The sequence below is a fragment of the Salvia hispanica genome, chromosome 2, assembly GCF_023119035.1.
Source record: "Salvia hispanica cultivar TCC Black 2014 chromosome 2, UniMelb_Shisp_WGS_1.0, whole genome shotgun sequence".
In the NCBI taxonomy this organism is placed as follows: domain Eukaryota; kingdom Viridiplantae; phylum Streptophyta; class Magnoliopsida; order Lamiales; family Lamiaceae; genus Salvia; species Salvia hispanica.
This window is the reverse complement of record NC_062966.1, coordinates 2,383,128-2,404,774: the sequence shown is the minus strand read 5'-3', so window position 1 is coordinate 2,404,774 and position 21,647 is coordinate 2,383,128. Positions and strand designations below refer to the sequence as shown.

The 21,647-nt window shown below is 33.7% G+C and overlaps 1 protein-coding gene across 1 annotated transcript; it reads right to left on the bottom strand.

The window, feature by feature from the left end:
- Positions 1–3,512: 3,512 nt before the first annotated feature.
- Positions 3,513–5,178, bottom strand: LOC125203183 (aldehyde oxidase GLOX1-like). The gene has a single exon (XM_048101491.1). The coding sequence runs from the start codon at positions 5,161–5,163 to the stop codon at positions 3,589–3,591; it is 1,575 nt and encodes a 524-aa protein (XP_047957448.1). The 5' UTR covers positions 5,164–5,178; the 3' UTR covers positions 3,513–3,588.
- Between the last annotated feature and the right edge of the window lie 16,469 nt (positions 5,179–21,647).

Below are 21,647 nucleotides of genomic sequence, written 5' to 3'. Positions count from 1 at the left end.
ATTTATTTTGTAACTTTTTAATGTTACATTCTTATAAATCATTTTGTGCATTTTTTTTTGGATTGAATAAAAGGCTCAAACCACCGATGACAGTAAGCAGAAATGTTTCGACCTAACAAAAAACGGACAACAAGAGCGCCAAACAAGAACAAGCAACAAGCCAAAAACAAAGACACAAAAGAAACGAGCAACAAAGCCATGACCAACACACCTCCCGCCAACAAAGAAAGCAACAAAGAGTAAGCAGCACCACTGCCTGAAAACCAAGACAATCCCAGCAGCAAACAAAAGGCAAAAGAGGCGAGATGAAATTCACCTTTGTATCAATTGGTAAGTGGAAATGGTTCTTTGATACCTTCCAGACCATCTTCTAGCTTTGACCAACTCATCATACATTTCTCCTGGTAGGAAAGGGAAGTTCGGGCACCACCCTTTTATCCATGAGCCGAGCCTCCACAAAATTAGTTTTCTTTCAACCTCCCAATTTGGTTCAAAGTTTAGGAAAACAACTTTATTACTAATCCACCATATGGACCATGTAATCACATAGAAAAGGGATGTCCATATTTTCTTATCGAACTTGTAGAAAGGTGCATCCATCCAAGTGAGAAAACACAAGATCGGGTCTTCGGGCAAGCTGAAGGCGAGATTCCATTGGTTACAGCAGAAGTACCACACGCTGCTCGCGTACTTGGATCCAAACATGATGTGGTTGATAGTCTTTCGCTCTTCCTTGCAAAAAACGCACAGATCATCTGCAATTCCGGGAACTCCAAATCTGAAAAGCCTGTCCCTGGTGTTGAGTTTTCCTTGAAGGACAAACCACACCAAAAGTCTTCCATTCCGAGAATGGTTATCATCTTCTCCCATGAAGTGATTAACCCGCGCAAGAAAACTAGAAACAGAGAAAGCATTTGAAATGTCAAAAGTCCAAACTCTCACATCCCTCCCACTCTCACTCAAAGAAGTTTGATCCACGGATAGGTGAAGACTCTCCACCAATTCCTTCTCCCAAACAAAAAAATTTCTTCTCCAAGTAAACTTCCAACTCCATCTACCATCATCCCATGAACCCATGTCCTCAATAAAGTCACTCTGTTGTGTAGAGATCATGAATAATCTTGGGAAAAAGTTCTTGAGGCTGTCATCTCCAGTCCACTTGTCAAGCCAAAATCTGATATTGATCCATTTCCGACTTTCATTCTGATCCCTTTTTCGACAACTTCTTGCACTTCATTGCTACTTCTGAAAAATCCAGAACTTGTCCCCAAGTACTAGCGGCGTTCTTTCCCTCGGGCTTTTGTAGATCACCAATGTGTCGAGTGTTGTAGAGCTCACAACTTTCTTCCACTAGGGTCGTTGGCTGTCCGCAAATTTCCACCACCATTTGAATAGAAGAGCTGCATTTCTAATAAGGATATCACCGATTCCAAGGCCCCCTTGATCAATGGGCCTTTGAATAGCTTTCCAAGCAATCAAGCATCCTCCTCAAGCATCATTTTGTGCATTTTTAATCTTTATTTTTAAAATATACTATATATATTTTTTAAATAATTAAAAATTTGCTCAAATGTCAACAATTATTTTATTCATATCAACTCATTGAAGATACCATAGCTAGCAGCAGCAAGATCATCTAAAATATCTTTAATACATTTTCTATTACATCAATAATATTTAGCTAGTGATGAAATTGACAATATAAAATAATAACCTAAATACCTAATCATACCAGTCTTCCAATATCTTAACTAAGTCGGTATTTTCCCGTGAAGATGCTCTTGGGTCAAGTGTAATAGCCATAAAAAAGCTAAGTAAAAAAGTAATGACTCTTCGAGTTATAATTGCTCACACATGCGAATTTATTATCTTTAGCCACCAGCTACACGCATTTAAATAAATATAGCTCTAACTGAGATTCGATTGGACTGGATTAACAAGGCATTTTTGCTAACTTATTAGCTCTATGTCCCTTTTCTTTAATAGAATTTTTTTTGCGATGATTAATTATTTAATGTTGACTTCTATTAGTGTGTTAGTTAGAGCATCTCCAAGGAAAGAGGTAAATGGAGAGGTAAAAGAGAAATAACTACCATATTTACCTCTTTTTGATAAAATTTCATACTCCAAAAGAAAAGGTATTTGGGGAGGTATTATAACATCTTCATTTTGAGAAGGTATCTTTACCTTTTCTTGGAAGAGAAGGTAAAAAATTAGTTATTTTTGTTTGCCTTTTTAATATACCTTCTAACCTTGAAATCCATTACTTTTTGATAAGGTATAATTACCTTTTTGAGAAGGTAAATGAGAAATATACCTTCTCAATTTACCTTTCCCCCTTGGAGATGCTCTTAGATGTATATCACACCTAATGTGTCTAAAATAACAACTTAAATGGTATGTATAGAAATTTGATATATACATATATATCCTAATTAATTTACTAAAGTATAATTTATTCATTTATAGATTATGGTAAGGATCATTAATGAACCTTTAAACTCTGCATTAATACTCCCTCCGTTTCATTAAATATGAAAAATTTATTTTTTGGCACGAGATTTTATGTAGTGTTATTTTATGAGTTAGTGAAAAGAGAATATAAAGTAAGAGAGTGGAAAAAGTAAATTGATATTGTTCCCATTTTAGGAAATGTTTAATTTTTAATGGGACAACCCAAAAGGGAAAACATTTCATTTTCTATGAGACAAAAAGAGTATAATATTATTTTCTTTAGATCAAACCCTCACTTATTTATTTTTAGATCACTCCTAAAGAGTTCATATTAATTAGAGTTGAAAAGCAGTAATATATCATCTTCATTTTTTCTTGTTCTCTAATATCGATAAGTTTGAACCCAACAAATTAAACCTCTTTCGCACACTAGCAACTTATCATGCAGGACATCTGACTCTGGGCCATTCTATGCTTGATCCAAACCTAAGCAATTTCGAACCCAACTCACACATGTGCAGTATTTTATGATGTGTACGACAATATTGGGTTAATTCTGTTTGTGTTAGGACACCAATGCCATTCCATCTTAATACTGCGTATTTTTAGCTTTCCAGTTTGTGAGCGACGCATGATCCTCATGCGTCGTTAGCTAATGAAACGCATGAAAATCATGCATTTTATTAAACGACGCATAAAAGTTATGCGTTTTTATATTTTTTAAATTTTTTATTGAACGACGCACGACCGTCATGCGTATTTGCCTGGTCATGCGTCTCTCTTTCAAACATAATCCCCAGTTCTAGAAGCAGAATACCATTCTGCGCATGACCCTTATGTTTGAAACAAATATAAAACAAAACAAAATCGCTTCATAAACAATAGGCATCCATATTCTGAAGTAAAAATAGTGAGATTTATACATATCATTGTTTACGTACTCTCAAGGAAAGAAGAGCATATTTACACGTCTCTGGCTTTCCCTTGTTAAAAGAAAGACAAAGGGAAAGAGAGAGAGAAGGAAGACAAACTAAACTAGAGTAACAAATTGAAAATAATAAGAAGGAAAATATATAAGTAGTCCTACTATGCTAGCTACTAGAATTGGACCCAAATGCCAGGACTTGGAATTTGTTAATACACAAGAAAGAGAAGATAATATCCTGGAGGAGCAAGAATTTTAGAATTGGGAGTAGAGACACGAAGTTGATAATTGGATCCTCCCAAAGAAGTGACATTAGAAGTGGTAAGAAGGAGGAGTCTTTGATTCATGGAAAATGAGTGTGTCGTGAAGGGAGGTGCGGCGATTGAGACGGTGAGAGAATTAGCAGTAGTAGCATTGATTGTGGGTTGAGGAAGGGTGAAATTAATGGTGAGTAGTTGTCCATAGGCAAGTTGAGAATGCGAAGCCGGGGAAATGATGTTGGGACGAAGAGGTGCAAACTGTGGATCTAAGTATTCCGGGGAATAAGTTTCCATTGTGAGGTCTGTGGGAAAGAGCACCCCTGTAAATGTGTAATAAGCATTTGGATTGCTTCCACTTACAAGAACACGCCCATCGCGAAGCAATATTGCATTGGAGTGGTACATCCGAGGTATAGAAGTGGCGTTCTGTGCCTCAAACCTGGAGCCGGGCTGATTATTGGGTCGATAAATGAGGGGCGTAAGCACAGGATTACGAGCTAAACCCCAGCCAGCTGTACCAGCAGCGGCCCCGTTAATAATCAAGACATTTCCATTGGGGAGAAGCACCATGTCACCCATGACTCTGGCGAGAGGCATTGTCTCCATGAGCCACTGCGGATTTGGATCGTTTATTCGGATCCTCCCACATGTATTAAGGGCCGCTACAAAGTTGCCGTTATTTGCACTTGTATAGGATCCTTTTGGTGCTCCCCCGCACACCAATACTTCCGCTACTATTGCTCCTGAGGATATCCGCAACGGAAGCAGAACTGCAGAACCCGAACTAGGATAGTTCCTAGGATCCCCACCCGGGATGGTAGGGTAATTTCTGACCACCACTCTCCTTACATAGTTGAACAAGATAGCTCGATTGTTGGCGAAGACAAACATATTCCCATCCACATTCAAGAAAACAAAGGGGTAGAGATTGTTTTCAATGGTCGGATCTCGGGTGTCCTTGAGGAAAGGCAACTCAACAGCGAGATCAGCTCCAGATGTTTTGGGGTAAAACTCGTACGAGAAGCGGTCGCGTCCACCAAAAATGATCTGCCTTCCATCAGGTAAAATATGATTGGAGGCATACCATCTTCTGTTTGTGAGAACATTGCTAAATTCCTGCCAATCACAAGAATCATCATTGCATGCTTTGAACACTCTAACAGTATTATTCCCGTCGTTGAATCCTCCCGTCTGCATTAGAGAACCATCAGGCATGGCGGCTCCAGAAGAGCACCACGTGTTGCTGTACACGAACAGGGGCCGGATTGAGTTGGAAGCCACGTTGTACTCAACAGAATGCGCTGTGCAATCGTGTTGGAGTGTCAGATCCTTTGGGTTGTCGCGACACCGGTTGTTTGGCAGGGAAATGTTTGAGGCTCCGAAATCAGTCAGGTCGAAGATCACAACACGATCGTTGTTCAGGAGTTGCATGTGCATAGCAGACACCCCGATGTTCGACCGTAAAAGGTCCCACTTGCCCCCACCAGCACCAACAACAATCATTTGCAACATAGTTACTGACATCAAACTCAAACTAATCATTTTCATATCCATGTTATTCAAATGAAATGAAATGAAATGTTTTTTCAGATTGAATTGATGTTTTCTCTCTTCACTGATCCCACCTTAAAATACTTTCCACATTTATTTTTTAATAAGGTTGGACTCTATCAATTTTATTGCTACTACTTTTCTAACCAAATGGTTTCCAATATTATTTCTACCTACCTAAACTAGTTCATCGCATGTCCTCTATCCAAATTCAAAACGTATTATTTACATTAATTTAATAGAGCTCTAGATAAGCTTAAAGTAAATCATACAAAAACTTTACATATCATTTTCTGATGTGTTTGACTTGAATTCAGAAATTATTTTTCTACCCTAACGTTTTCCAAAATTTTAGTTTTATTTAAATTAGTTCATTGCCCTTATATTCAATTATATTTGTTGGAAATTTTGAAGTCACTAACTTAGCCTACATGATTTATCCCTTGTCTCTATATCCCATCATCCATCTACTATACGTGCTCACCACAACATTAATTAATAACTTATTGTGTGTGTTTATAACAAGTATGGTATGACACCAAGTGTTTGACTTTAGTGTTCTCCAAAGTCAAACGACCAGATGCACGTATTAATTACTGTTAATATTATGCCTTATTTGAGCAGCATAATAGACTTCTGCGGGCTGAAATTTATAGTATATTTGTAGTTGGTAAACCTTTAAAAATTGATCATTATTCCTCTTCAAACAATGTACTACATAGTTTCTTATTAATCCATGAACATACTTTTTTATTAATCCATTTTTCCCAACTAAGATGACACATTTGTTTTTCGCGTGTTTTGGAAAAATCGTAATAAATAGTTAAAGTTAAGAGAAAATATAGTAGGAAAGAGAATAATGTCGAGGAGTGTCTCGTGTACATTATTCTCTCTATTGTGTAAGGAAGGAGAGGGGTGTGCTTCTACGGGCAACCTGCAACAAAATTTTCACAACTTCCACTGTCCACAATCATATCAGATAATGTCGTGAGTGTCTCGTGTACATTATTCTCTGTATTGTGTAGACCGCTTGGTTGAACATGAAACTATGTTCTTTGGCCTCCGCTCTGGGCATGTATTAGACCGATGACCAGGCTTTACATACCTATAACAATTGCCGGAAGTACATCCTGCATATGGGTTATTGGGTTTAGTATTCTGGACCCCTCTGCTGCTTTGTTGTAACGTCCTGACTTTTTCCTACCTTTTTAGTGGAGCTCGAAAGGGACTTGAACGATTTTTTTTGTCTACATTCTTCTCGACATATAACGGAGTTACTAATCAATAGCTGTTAAGAGTATTCACCTCCTAACGACGGTCGACGTCAGATTGATGGTTGACGTGAGATAATTCACGGCAGTCGCGGGCTTGCCCCGTCGATCACGCCAGAGCTAGAGTTTTTGCGAGATTGGAAAATATGTTATTTCATTGATATGGAATAAAATAACAATGCCTCCTTTTATATCTAAGGACCTATTGATTGGACCTATGATTCTGGAAAGAATTAACAAAGAAAATTTGAAATGCCCAAAAACAAAATAAGTCTATCCTAATCAATTACGCTAATCAACTCAAATACTAATAAGAAACAAAGTCTCCAAAGGGCTCTTCACGCTAGTCCTCGGGTTTTCCCCTGCCTCACTCCTCGTGTCAAACTCCGGCTGCATTGGCTCTGCTGTTTGGTGTTCCTTGGTTGTCAATGGTTGCTGATCTGTTACCACCGGTGGTGATTCCTCCGTATCAATAGCTTAAATTCTTTTTGTTTCATTTAAGTCTCGACTATGCGGCCAGCGTAAGAGATACGATTGGAACGAAGTATTGGATGTTTATGGTCGAGCAAGAGAAATTTCTTTTGTGTTTGGACTTGTCTACTACTCCATCTGTTCCATAGTGATAGAGACATTTCTTTTTGACACGGAGATTAAAAAAAATTGTGTTAGGTGAGTTAAATAAATGGAGAATAAAGTGGAAAATGAAAAAAAAGTAGAGAGATGAAAAAAGAATAAAGTAAGAGAGAGTAAAGTAGATGTAAGAAAATGTGTTGACTTTTACTAAAAAGGGAAATGACTCTATTACTATGGAACGTACCAAAATGACAAAATAACTCGTACAATTGATAGATTCCAAATCAAATAATAATCTCTTGGGCCTAACAATTATTTTCATTTTTTCTATAGCCCGATTCTTTTGTTAAGAAGGGCATTTGAGCCCAGTTGATTAAAGCAATTTATATTCTATGTAAATCCACACGAGGTTGAATGTTATTAGAGGCCAATTCTTTTCATTCCTCAAATATCGTGACTTTTGTTTCCCACCCCATGAGCGTTACTTGTAACACCCCTTCACAAATCTGCATTTAAATTCATAATTCAACCACGATTATACTTCCATCGAAAAGGCACGAAGACAGTATTCCATTCATCCTCACAATTAATTCTTCACAGCACAAGCAAATTTTCAAAAGAGAAAGTAGAAGAATCAATCAAGTTTCGTTCACAAGTTCAGAATCATCAATTCACATCTCAATTGTGACGAGCTGTGACGAGTGAGGTGGATGTTGAATATAAAAGTAAAGAAATAGCAAATAGAATGTTTTGAATATATTATGTCTTCATACATAATACTATTCTTCTCTCGAATGCTTCCGTTGAATGTTGTTCCATTTATCTTTTGATGTCGTTAGAATATTGTTTCTTTCAGATGTTGAACTACGTGCTTAGATTGGATACTCTAATTTGAATGATTGAATTCCAATGTTTGACTCATATTTCGAACCAATTGATTGTTCCCCTATTTCTTCCCCGCTTCTTAAACCCCTCACTAGTCATGGTTCAACCGAACTTTCTATCCTTAGAAAAGGCAGTCGTGACATTTGTGCAGGTGCATTAGTACCTCTATTAGCACCCCGTTGAGCCTGTGGTTGGGTCGCAAGTGTGTTAGTCTGAACGGTCTTCCCTTTGTCTATGGTAGGCCGTATACTTGTCCATATTGATTCCTTCGATAAAATCCTGAACTGCTACTTCTCTTCTTCAAAAGTAAGTACCATCTGTAACCCTATCTTTTGTCGAATAAAGATTTTTAGCCCACTTAAATAGAGAAAAATTTGCTGACTCTCGGACTCTCATAAGTTATTATATTCTGCCAGTCTATGAAATTCTCCAGTATACTCATGCACGGATCTGGTGTCTTGGGTACGTTATGATATAATGAGGAAAAATGTTGCTCATAGTCTGGTGGTATGAATCGGTGTATAAGTAGTTGTTTCATCATTCTCCATGACTGAATTGGCGCTCTCCCTTGCCGAGCCCGATTACATTGCAATTGATTCAACCATGCTGCTGCACCACTCTTCAATTTATAGGCCACTAGTCTGACTTGTTTTCCCGATGCTATTTCCATGAGATCAAAGAATGGCTCAAATTCAGAATTTGAAAGGACTCGTTCGTAACTCGATCTAATCGCACAAGTAAAAGCAGTTAGGGTTCACGCAGACTGATCAAGAAACGTCTTTTGATGGATCAAGCAGGCACATAAACTTGTCGTTGGGTGATCAAACAGAGACGAGGACTTTCAAGACCTTAACCCACAATACTATGAATTAGTAAAGGGAAGAAAGGGTCGAATCCCACAGAGATAAAGGTGTTTGAACATGCGTTGTGGACAGTTTGCCCCCCCTCTGGGCAGTTTTGCACTTCTGCTCCCACTTGATCAACTCGCATCGATACTTACCCAATTTCCAATCCTGCTCACCAGAACTCCACTTTTCTTTGTGTTATCTGATCATCCGTCAAATATGATCACATTCTAGTTTGCTTAACACTTTTCAAAAACTAAATTATAAATCACAAAATTTGTAAATTTCACAATTATCTCATCCGTCCCCGATTTAAAGAAATACAAGATGATGTGGCAACTTTAGGAACAAAAATGAAACGTTGAGTACTACATAGTACTCCCTCCGTCCAGGCTAAGATAACACATTGCTTAGCCGGCACGGGACTTTAGGAGTTACTACCTCCGTCCCCCAAAATTTGCTACACTTTGACCCGACACGGGTTTTAAGAAATGTAATGGAAAGTGAGTTGAAAAAGTTGGTGGGATGTGGGTCCTACTTTTAAAGTATTAGTTTTATAATAAAATGTGAGTAGGAATGAGTTAGTGGAATATGAGGTCCACTACCAAAAATGGTAAAAGTGAAGTGTATCAAATTTTCAGGGACGGACCGAAATGGTAATATGTATCAAATTTTCAGGGACAGAGGTAGTATTAGTTAAAAGTGTTTAATTGGAGAAAGAGAAGGTGAGTGGAAGTATTAAAGTAGAGAGATAAAAGAAAAATGAATATTTTAATAGGAGTGAGAAAAAGTGGTTATGTGTATTAATTGGAGAGAGAGTTACCAAAAAAGGAAATGTGTCATCTTAGTTGGGACAGATTAAAAAGGAAAACGTGTCATCTTAAGCGGAACGGAGGGAGTAATTATCTATAGGTGAGACATTTTTGAGTAAATGCCTCGAATGTAAAATCAACTCTTTCCCTTTAAGATTAAAAAAAAATGAAATAGGTCATATTTTCTTTTTTCATCCGTCTTATAGAAATACTTCGTATCTATTTATGACAATAATTTTCTTATTCTGTTTTACCTTATTATTTATCCCACCATCCACTATATAATTTCAACTACATTTTCTCCTTGTCTCTTACTCTACCAATTACACATTAAAACTTGTATCAATCTTAAACAACATATTTCTATGGGACAGAGGGAGTATATAGTTTATAGTATATCATTGATTGATGAATGAACGATATTCAAATTTACCCATATGAATCATCATTTGATTACCATTTAATATGGTACTAGAGCATAAGGAAAGGAGAAAACTCAAGCTCTGAAAACACCAAGGAGCAATAAAGTGAAATACAAAAGGCCACAAACACACATAACGATATACACATGCTCACTATATAATCGAGAGGGGTAGAGATGATAGAATTGAGTATGAGATTGAGGATGTAGCTTGTAGTTGCCTGAACTTAATTGTGAATCATCGCCATCATAGAAGACTGACATAACTCATTACATGTTGAAGTTGTCCTAATTATTTATTGTTGTGGTCCTTAATTTATCGACAATTTGAATGCAGATTGGTGGATTAAATTTTCACATTTCTCGATGTGGAAAACAAGAATTTTATTTTAAAAATAAAATATCACCCTTAAATCCTCTTCTAGTCCATTTTAATTTGTACATAGTATGTTTTTGTAAAATATTTCTCTCTGTTTCAAATTTCTTTATGCGTTTTGATTATTTCTAGAGCATTATGCATTTTCTAAAACAAACCATTTTCTTGTAAAATATTTTAGTTATCTTCTAATACATTTTACTTTCTTCTCTTCTAGTGCAATTTATTTTCTAACTTTCTATTTAAAACTTTATTTGCATTTTATGCATTTTGTTTTCAAAAATTTGCTTCTCTTGTAAATCATTATGCATTTTTTTAAAAAAAATTCTATTTTCTTATAAAATATTTTAATTCTCTTCTAATGCATTTTATTTGTACCTTTTCAATGTTACATTCTTATAAATCATTTTGTGCTTTTTTTAATCTTTATTTTTAAAATATACAATAGTATTTAGCTAGTGATGAAATTGACAATATAAAATAGAGTGATGCTAAATGACCATATTATGACCAGCCATAATTTGTCTTTTAGCTGAAAATTAAATGAGTTTACTCAGTAATTAACTCGCCTTAAAAGTATCAAAACTCTTAAGACAACTCTACCCTTTACCTTAGTTTATAAAGTAAGTACTCCCTCCGTCCCATAAAAGTTGAGACAAAACTTTTGGGCACGGAGATTAAGAATTTATATTAAATAAATAGGAGAGATGAAAAAAGTAGGAAAGATAAGAGAGAATAAAGTAAATGATGGAATAAAGTAAGAGTGATTAGATGTTTTGTCTTTTGTTAAAAAAGGAAATGACTCAACTTTATTGGGACGGACTAAAAAGGAATACGACTCAACTTTTATGGGACGGAGAGAGTACTTTATATTCGTCCATCCAACATTATTTTTATTATTTTTAGAAGATATTTACGTTTTATTAGAGTACTTTCTATCCTTTTGCTTTTTATTCAGATTTTTATTTAAAATAATATTACTCGACATCTACTACAATCTTAAGAAATATGTTTATCATTACTATTATTATTTTTATTTTAATAAGTTAAGTATGACGAAAAAGTTATCATAATATGACCACATAGCATTATCCTTAAAATAATAACCTAAAGGGAAATGCTATGTGGTTGGCTGGCCACACTAATTATAATTTCTAAAATATTAAATATACTAAGTTCAATTTTGAGTGCTTTGGTGGTTTTACTTAATTGTCCTTTGGAATATTTTAAAGAGTACTAATGTTCTTTATGCATTTAATTATCCAATCACTATTGAATAACTACAAGTCTTTAATGCATTTATTCATCCTTCTTCGCCGGAGAATAATAAAGAATGGCTTCTCCACTGGTCTATTCTCACATATCCTTCAAGTATCTGCAAATTTCCCACCTTTTTATTCCATTTCTCATTTCTTATAAATTTTAGTTTATCTAACCTATCTCAATTAAATAAAGTGAATATTTCATCACTATATAGAAGTAAAATAAACTTTTAAAAAAAGTATTCTATTTATTAAAATCAGTCAAAAGAGAAATATAAGTATAAAATAATAGTAATAATATTATTTCATTAACATAATACGCTCTTTTTTGTTCTTATAATGTGATATATTGGTATATATAGTACATTATATTCTATTTCATATTTGCTTTGGTGGTTTTACTTAATTGTCCTTTGGAATATTTTAAAGAGTACTAATGTTCTTTATGCATTTAATTATCCAATCACTATTGAATAACTACAAGTCTTTAATGCATTTATTCATCCTTCTTCGCCGGAGAATAATAAAGAATGGCTTCTCCACTGGTCTATTCTCACATATCCTTCAAGTATCTGCAAATTTCCCACCTTTTTATTCCATTTCTCATTTCTTATAAATTTTAGTTTATCTAACCTATCTCAATTAAATAAAGTGAATATTTCATCACTATATAGAAGTAAAATAAACTTTTAAAAAAAGTATTCTATTTATTAAAATCAGTCAAAAGAGAAATATAAGTATAAAATAATAGTAATAATATTATTTCATTAACATAATACGCTCTTTTTTGTTCTTATAATGTGATATATTGGTATATATAGTACATTATATTCTATTTCATATTTTAACACAATTAAATTATTAATCTATACTGTACATTATAAAATACATTAACACATACTATTAATCGATTGATTTCCACTTATATTCGATCTCCCTGATTAAATTAATTTCGATTGAACGATTATATTGTTAAATTTCTGTCTTAATATATCATAGTATAATTTAACGAACAATTTTGAATACGGTGGATCATATATTTAATAAAACAACTTAACAATATAAGCTAATGACACTCATCATTAATTATATAATTATATAACAATCATAATTCGTATAATTTTTAATGCAGTATCATTAATGAAAGTTAAAAAATTAAGCATTAAACCATCAATGAATAAAATATAAAAGAGGTTTTGTTTTATGAATTTTGTAGAATTGAAAATATGAATAATATTTTTAATATATTAAAATTAAATATAAAACAAATAATACTAAATGTGCATTAAACGATGAAGATATTCATTTAAGATTCTTACATTAAGATTCTTACACAAGGTACGTAGCGTATCATATTTCCTGCATTACATCTCAATAGTTAGTATAAATAGATTTATTTGAATAATTGATTGTTTCAATTGATTTTGGACCAAATTGAACAATTAAAGGTGCCGATTGATTCGTTGTTATTATTATTGGTATAGTTATCGTTGTTATTATTTTATAATATAATCATCTAGTTTAATATGATTTCTAACTATATTAAATATGGTATCATAATAACTATATGCATTATTAGATAAATATTAAAATAATTATATAATAATAATAATAATAATTCATTCATTCAGTACTTCAAAAACAATCCAAGTTAGAATAGTAACATCCTTTCAATCTCATGCTGCCACGCGACACATACAATGCAAAATAATAACGTTGTTATGCAAAAACATTAGAAGGCATTGTAGGTGAATTTTCCATAGATTGCATTGTATACAGTGTATTTTGTATTATAAGATTTATTTTTACATTATAGATATAGACGGTATATAATGCAAAATGAATTATCAGTAAAGAGATATACTATCTATAATATAAATTGTAAGCGAATTTCCACGGATTGCATTATAAACTTTATAATTTGCATTGTACACTATTTATTTGCATTATGGTGTTGTTATTTTGTATTATACGTGTCATGTTGTAGAACAAAGTTGGGACAATGTTATGATTGTAACGGTGGAAGGACACTAGTGCACACATATATATTAATTATCATTTAATAAAAATTAGTCAGTCACTAATTAGTCTCATGATTTAAATTTATACTATTAATTTAAATTGATTATTGTTTCATTTGAATAATTAAGGATTTGAATTGACTACCGATTTAATTTCACATATGATAATCCCAAATGATCTTCAATTCCAATGAATTTTGGTTGAAGTTTACAAATCACAAATAAGAATTTTAATTGTGGTTTAGTTCAACTTATCACTTAGGATATTTCATTTGATATTATGTACTCCCTCCGTCCCCCATTAGGAGTAGCACTTTGACTGGGCACGAGTTTTAAGAAATGTAAAAAAAAGTTGGTTGAAAAAGTTAGTGGAATGTGGAACCCACTTTTTTATATTGGTTTTATAATAAAACATGAGTGAAATGAGTTAGTGGAATGTGGGACCTACTTACTATTTATGGTAAAAGTGAAGTGCTACTCTTAATTGGGGACGGACCAAAATGGAAATTAGTATCTTATTCGGGGACGAAGGGAGCGGTTGATAATTAAATTTCTTTTTCAATTGATTTGAACAATGAGAATTCTTATTGCTTTTTAGATTTAATTGATTGAGTTTGAGATTTCGATAGTTCAATGATCCCACTAAATAATTGGAAATTTCAATTGAACAATTAAATAATATTAATGTTAAATTATAAGTATCCAAAAAGCATCATCATCATCATCATCATCATCATCATCATCATCATCATCATCATCATCATCATCATCATCATCATCATCATCATTATTATTATTATTATTATTATTATTATTATTATTATTATTATTATTATTATTATTATTATTATTATTATTATTATTATTATTATTATTATTATTATTATTATTATTATTACAACAATTACATTGATTTTCCTTTTCAACAGCTAATTATGTACTAGTATTTCACAAGTATATTACTTACATCTGTATCAATTTGTTAATTATGTAGTATATCATAGTTCACATTGTATACTTTGTATCAATTTATTATCATTATGTTTATATATATTTTTATCCATATACTATTCATGTATTGTTGAATAAAATTTAATTAATTTATTAGTATTATGAAGATATTTTATAATGTAACCTTTTAAAGTTAAATAACATAATAATTTAATAAATAAAAAGAAAAGGAAATCAAAATGAAAGAAATACAATGGGTTAGTCATCTTCTAAGTAATCTGAAACTTATCGATATCTTATTTTTCCTTTTCGTTTCACGTAATTGTTTGTTTTTTAAGATTCAGTTTTTGGATTTCACATTCACAGGCCACAGCCTACAACAAAAATTCCAATTCCATTATTATTGATTAGGGTTCAATATTGAAGGGATAAAGATTCATGGAATATTTGATTTTATTTCTTTAATTTTGAACTGTCCATTTTCTACTTATCTGTCCGAGAGAAATGGAGGAGAGAGGAGAGTGGCCGGAGAAGAAGGGTCGATGGAATTATGGAGGAGGAGTCATCGGAGATTTAAAAAGAGAGTGGGTAGATGTAGCCGAAATAAGTGGAGGCCAGAATTTATTACTCTTTGAAAATATGTGAGCAGTAAATTACAGCCAATAAAAAAAGATGTTGTGCAAAGTAATTAAAAAGATGTATAAAAAAACCGCTTTATGGCCGGCCATAGTCTGGCCATTTAGCATCACTCTAACCTAAATACCTAATCATACCAGTCTTTCAACATCTTAACTAAGTCGTATTTTCCCGTGAAGATGCTCTTGGGTCAAGTGTAAGAGCGTCTCTGGTGGCGCTCCTCCCACTAAGACTTCTACTAGGACTTCCCACAAAAACTTTCTGCCACGTCATCACTAGGACTTCCCATTTTACTGCCACATCACTTGGACTTCCTATGCACTAGGACTTCCCACTAGGACATCCACTAGGACTTCCCGCAATTATTCAATCTACGAACTTTTTTATTTACGGAATTAAAATATCGACACGGAATACGGGAAAATTCGAATACTTCATTAAAAAATTTACACAATACTTAAAAAAAATTACATAATTAAAAAAAATATATATAAAAAATCGGACATCCGACCTCACCACTATGGCGGACGTCCACCCGCCCGTGGATCGGACGTCCGAGCCCATCCGACGGGCGTTGGGGACGGGCGTGCGCGCCCTTCTTCTTCACTACAGCGGACGTCCGGTCGGACGTCGGTGACGTCCTACCGCGACGTCCGCCATTGGAGACGCTCTAATAGCCATAAAAAAGCTAAGTAAAAAAGTATTGACTCTTCGAGTTATAATTGCTCACACATGCGAATTTACAAACACAGTCAACATTGTTGGACAGATTCATTTGTGATCTTAATTAAATTTACTGGACAGCCTAATAAATTATTTTACAGAAAAACAGAACTAGTTATAAGTTTTAATAGAAAAGTAAAGACACCAAATCGTAGTAAGGTAATATTATCTCACATGTTGAATTAGTTGGTACTAGAAGATCATGAAAATAATACTTCTATACAGTTCTACTCATTTTAGAATGATTGTTATGTTTAATTTTATTATCTTTAGCCACCAGCTACACGCATTTAAATAAATATAGCTCTAACTGAGATTCGATTGGACTGGATTAACAAGGCATTTTTGCTAACTTATTAGCTCTATGTCCCTTTTCTTTAATAGAAATTTTTTTGCGATGATTAATTATTTAATGTTGACTTCTACTCCATCCGTTCCATAGTAATAGAGTCATTTTGTCATTTTGGTACGTTCCATAGTAATAGAGTCATTTACTTTTTTAGTAAAAGTCAACATATTTTTCCACACTTACTTTACTCTCTCTTACTTTATTCTCTCTTCGTCTCTCTACCTTTTTCATTTTCTAATTTACTCTCTCGTACCTAACACAATTTTTCTTAATCTCCGTGCCGAAAAGAAACGCCTCCATTACTATGGAACGGAGGGAGTATTAGTTAACTATAAATGATGTATATCACACCTAATGTGTCTAAAATAACAACTTAAATGGTACTCCCTCCGTCCCATAAAAGTTGAGACAAAACTTTTAAGCACGGAGATTAAGATTTATATTAAATAAATAGGAGAGATGAAAAAAGTATAAAGGATAAGAGAGTAAAGTAAATGATGAAATAAAGTAAGAGTGATTAGATACTTTGTCTTTTGTCAAAAAAAGAAATGACTCAACTTTTATGAGACGGATTAAAAAGAAATACAACTCAACTTTGATGGGATGGAGAGAATACTACATAAAGAAATTTGATATACATATATATCCTAATTAATTTACTAAAGTATAATTTATTCATTTACAGATTATGTTAAGGATCATCAATGCACCTTTAAACTCTACATTAATACTCCCTCCATTTCATTAAATATGAAAATTTTATTTTTCTACATGAGATTTTATATAGTGTTATTTTGTGAGTTTAGGAAGAGAGAATATAAAATAAGAGAGTGGAAAAAGTAGAGATGATATTGTTCATTTAAAGAAATATTTCATTTTTAATGGGACAACCCAAAAGAGAAAACATTTCATTTTTTATGAGACAAGAAAGAGTAAAATATTATTTACTTGAGTGTAATATTATTTGCTTTAGATCAAACCCTCACATATTTATTTTCAGATCACTTCTAAAGAGTTCATATTAATTAGAGTTAAAAACAGTAATATATCATCTTCATTTTTTCTTGATCTCTAAATCGATAAGTTTGAACCCAACAATATAAACCTCTTTCGCACACTAGAAACTTATCATGCAGGACATCTGAAGAAGAGAAATCGCCTGCGGTTATGAAGGAAACAAATCTACTCAATGGTGATGAGCATGGTTTGATGGATGAAGTTGTGAATTGCCTTCACGAAGTATCGTATCCGTCAGTCATGGTCTGTGCACTCACATGTGCGGTATCAGATATTCCTAGGAAGCTAGCAGGCAGAGAAAAAGATGTTGTGTGGCATGAGAGTATTGTTCAAATCGGATGGACAGAAAATGCCAAAGGACCGACAGGATTAGTTGTGGGTAAAGGTGGTGCAGTTAGTGATATATTTAAGATGAACAAACTGATCCCATTGTGTGCATTCGATCCTGGTATATGTGTTAGTTTTAGCATACAAAATTGTGAATTTCTTGCTAAGCAATTGGCAGAAATGGATCTACGTGATGAGAATGAGAAACTGCACATTGACAATGTTTTCTGGAATGCTATGAATATGCTGTCAGATGATAAGGAGCTGCCACATGAGGGATTTATCAAGTATTTGTTTGCCACAGAGACTTGTAGCCTCTGGCTAAACATGCCATCAAAACCCGTTCTCTTCACTAATGCTCAGAAATTTGAAGGAGATGATGGGAGACGTTTGCCTATTTGGTCTTCGTTCGATCCAGGAGGAGAAGCCTCGCCGAAGTTGTTGCTTTCAATTGTCATCGTTGCTTCGTGGTTCCCACTTTGAGGACAAGGTGGATTTCAACCGTGGGGGAGTTGTTACGATCCCCAAATCTTAGGTTTTCCCAATTAGTTAGTTATCTATTGATTCCCTATATCTTTCCATATATTATTTTCTTGTTTAGTAAATTAAGGTTTAGTATTATAAATAGGGAAGAATGTAATTATTTTAGGGAGAAATCAATGAAGAATTATTTCACCAACAAACTTGCGTAATACTCTTGAAAATCTAATCACTGCCGACGGAGGAGAATCTCCGCGCCAGTTCGTTTGTTTCAGCCGCCGACCCCCATTGTTGAGGGCGCCGGATTGTTGTATTTCGTTCGTGTTGCAGATTGATCTTCGTTAAGGGAAGGAGTTCGTAACAGAATGTCATTGGTGTCCTAGAACACAAAAAGCATTAACCCCAATATTTTTATAACTCGTTATCGAATAAATTAATTTCATTAAAATTTATGTGGGTTGTGAGTATGTGTGATAAGTGCCTCATCTTGCACGACACAAGTACGAACCCATTAGCTTTGATGCGTCCGCGCTTAGAGCTTTTAGTGTTGGACATAATTTATCATCATATATTCAAGAAGACATAATTGAATATAAGTAAAGCAAGATCTTCGAACATCATGTATTTCACGTAAAACCATAAACATAATAGGATCGAAACATACCTTGGCGATCCATAGCGGAAGCGAATGAGGAAGGAGGAGACGATTTCCTTGAACTCCTTTTTTGGCGTAGTAGCGCAGCTCCAACTCGAAGGATTTGTTTCTCTCTCTTTTCCTCGTTTATGTGTTCTCTATAATGTGTGTGATTTGATGGGATCCCACACTTGTATTTATAGGCAGAGAGAGGACAAACCCTAATTATCAAACCCTAAAAGCCCTTTCCATCAAAGAGGCCCAAAATAATTTATTCATAATCATAAACTTGATTCTCAAGTCTCACGTAAATCACAAACATTATTCCTTACTTATATATTCCTTTCCTTAATATATGATAGGAAATATATTATTCCCAAATCAGTGACTATATATTAGTCAACTAACAATCGGCCATATACAATTATATATAACCTCAATTTCCTTGTTAGTCATAGGAATCATATTGTGAATTACCATTAATTGACTAATTAATCACATGATTAGGAAACATCCCAATAACAATAATTAATTAGGGAAAAATGTGTCTAATACCATGTTAATGTATTATATTAAATATCCAATTCTATTTAGGATTCTATCACATGTCACATATGTGAGACATAAAACTTACATTCTCCCACTTGGCGAACATGTGGGACACAAAGTTTTCGATTCTCCCACTTGTCACACGTGACAGAGCCACGATAAAATAGACATAACAAACATAAGGCGCGCATAATATTGGAATTTATAAATACTTTCATCATTGGTAAACATAAGTATTATATTAGAGAGACTACTAATGCGAGTCATGGCGGGCGTATATCATTCAATCGATACAGTTCCTTCCATGTACCACATCACCAATATCCACTCTAGTATAATCTATAAGTGACACCGTGTCCGTAATTGTCTTATTTCAAGACCTCCTGCATTAATACTAAAAACGTACATATGCATTTCAAATAATAAGTATATGCAGAAAAAGTAGAAACAACTTTATTGAATTCAAAATATCCATAACTTAAGTGTCTGAACCAACATGGAAACATAAAGATTAGACGTTTCCATACCCAAGACCCATTATGTTAACTTATTCCATAAATGTCTTAGGCGGTAACGTCTTAGTCAATGGATCATCAACCATAAGCTGTGTGCTTATATATTATATAGATATTCTTTGTTCCTGAACTTCATCTTTCATGACAAGAAACTTTAATTCCATGTGTTTAGCTCCTTTAATACTTGTCATACTTACAGAAAGATACGATTGCACTATCATCACAATATAATTTCAACGGCTTGGATATTGAGGAGACAATACCAAGGCCTGAAATAAAATTTTGCAATCATTAATGCTTCAAAGCAAACCATAAATTTAGCTTTAATGGAAATCCAATAATTTCTAGTTGATCAGATTTCCGTAATGTGAGCATAAAATCTTTTGTTCACTTTAAGTATCTCATTATTATCTTTGCAGTTCTCCAATGTTCAACACCAGGGTTACTTTGGTAACGGCCTAGCATTCCAACTGCAAAGCTGATGTCTAGTCTAGTACAGACTTGAGCATACATCAACTTCCCACAATAGATGTATAAGGAATATTTTCCACATCCTTACGTTCCAATTCAGTTTTTGGACATTGATCCAAACTGAATTTGTCACCTTTATGAATTTGAACAACACTTGGAGAACAAGCACTCATGCCATATCTCTCTAAAAGATTCGATCTATGTAGCTTTTATGAGATAATCCAAGAGTCCACGTGATTGATCACAAGATATTTCTATCATATGCCATAGGATGTCTCACACATATCTTTTATGTTGAAATTTTTAGAGAGATAATTTTAGTGCATGTAGTAATCCAATGTCACTATTAGCAAGCAATATATCATCAACATACAAAACCAAAAATATGAACTTGCTCCCACTAACCTTGAGGTATATACACCGATCAACAGTGTTTTCTTTAAAACCAAAAGCAGTAATAGTGTCATGGAATTTAAAATACCATTGTCGAGAAGCTTGTTTCAGTCCATAAATTGATGTCTTAAGTTTGCAGACTAAAAATTTTCATTCCATTTCTTAATGAAGTCTTCAAGTTGTTTCATGTAGACTTCTTCTTACAAATCGCCATTTAGAAAAGCAGTTTTTCACATCCATTTGATGTAGTTCCAAGTCGAAATGGGCTACAAGTGCCAAAATGATTCTAAGTGAGTCCTTCTTTGATACTTGAGAGAAAGTCTCTTTATAATCAATGCTATTTTTTTATGAGTATAACCTTTGGCAACAAGTCTGGCTTTAAATCGTTCGATTAAACCATTTATGTCGAATTTGGTCTTGAAGACCCATTTACACCCAATATACTTGATCATTACGTATTCATATATCACATTCGGATTCTTGGAGATATGCCACATAGTCATCAGAAATGACCACATTCGTTCTCATTAAGAAAACATTAATGACACTTCTAGAGATGCTTCTTCCACACCTATGTTCAATGAACTTGGCATCATCATTAGTCGTTCAAATGTTCAATATTGTTAGGCTATTCAACAATATTTGGCACACTTAATTCTTAAGGAAATGAGGGAAGAGGAAAATCTACCCTTATTTCACTAATGACCGCATTATGAGTGTTAAAACTCCCACTGATCTCACCATTCTCAAAGAATTATATATTTCCAGTTTCCATAATTCTCATGTTATCATTAGGATAATAAAACCTTTACCCTTTGGATTTATCTAGTAACCTATAAAGTAACCACTAACTGTCTAAAATTCAATTTCTTTTCTTGCGAAGAGTATACTCTAGTTTCTGCTGAACAGCCCCAAATATGAAGGTGCTGCAAACTGGGTTTTCTAC

Coding starts and splice junctions, on each gene's coding strand:
- LOC125203183 (XM_048101491.1), bottom strand. CDS start 5,163: ATGTCAGTAACTATGTTGCAAATGATTGTTGTTGGTGCTGGTGGGGGC.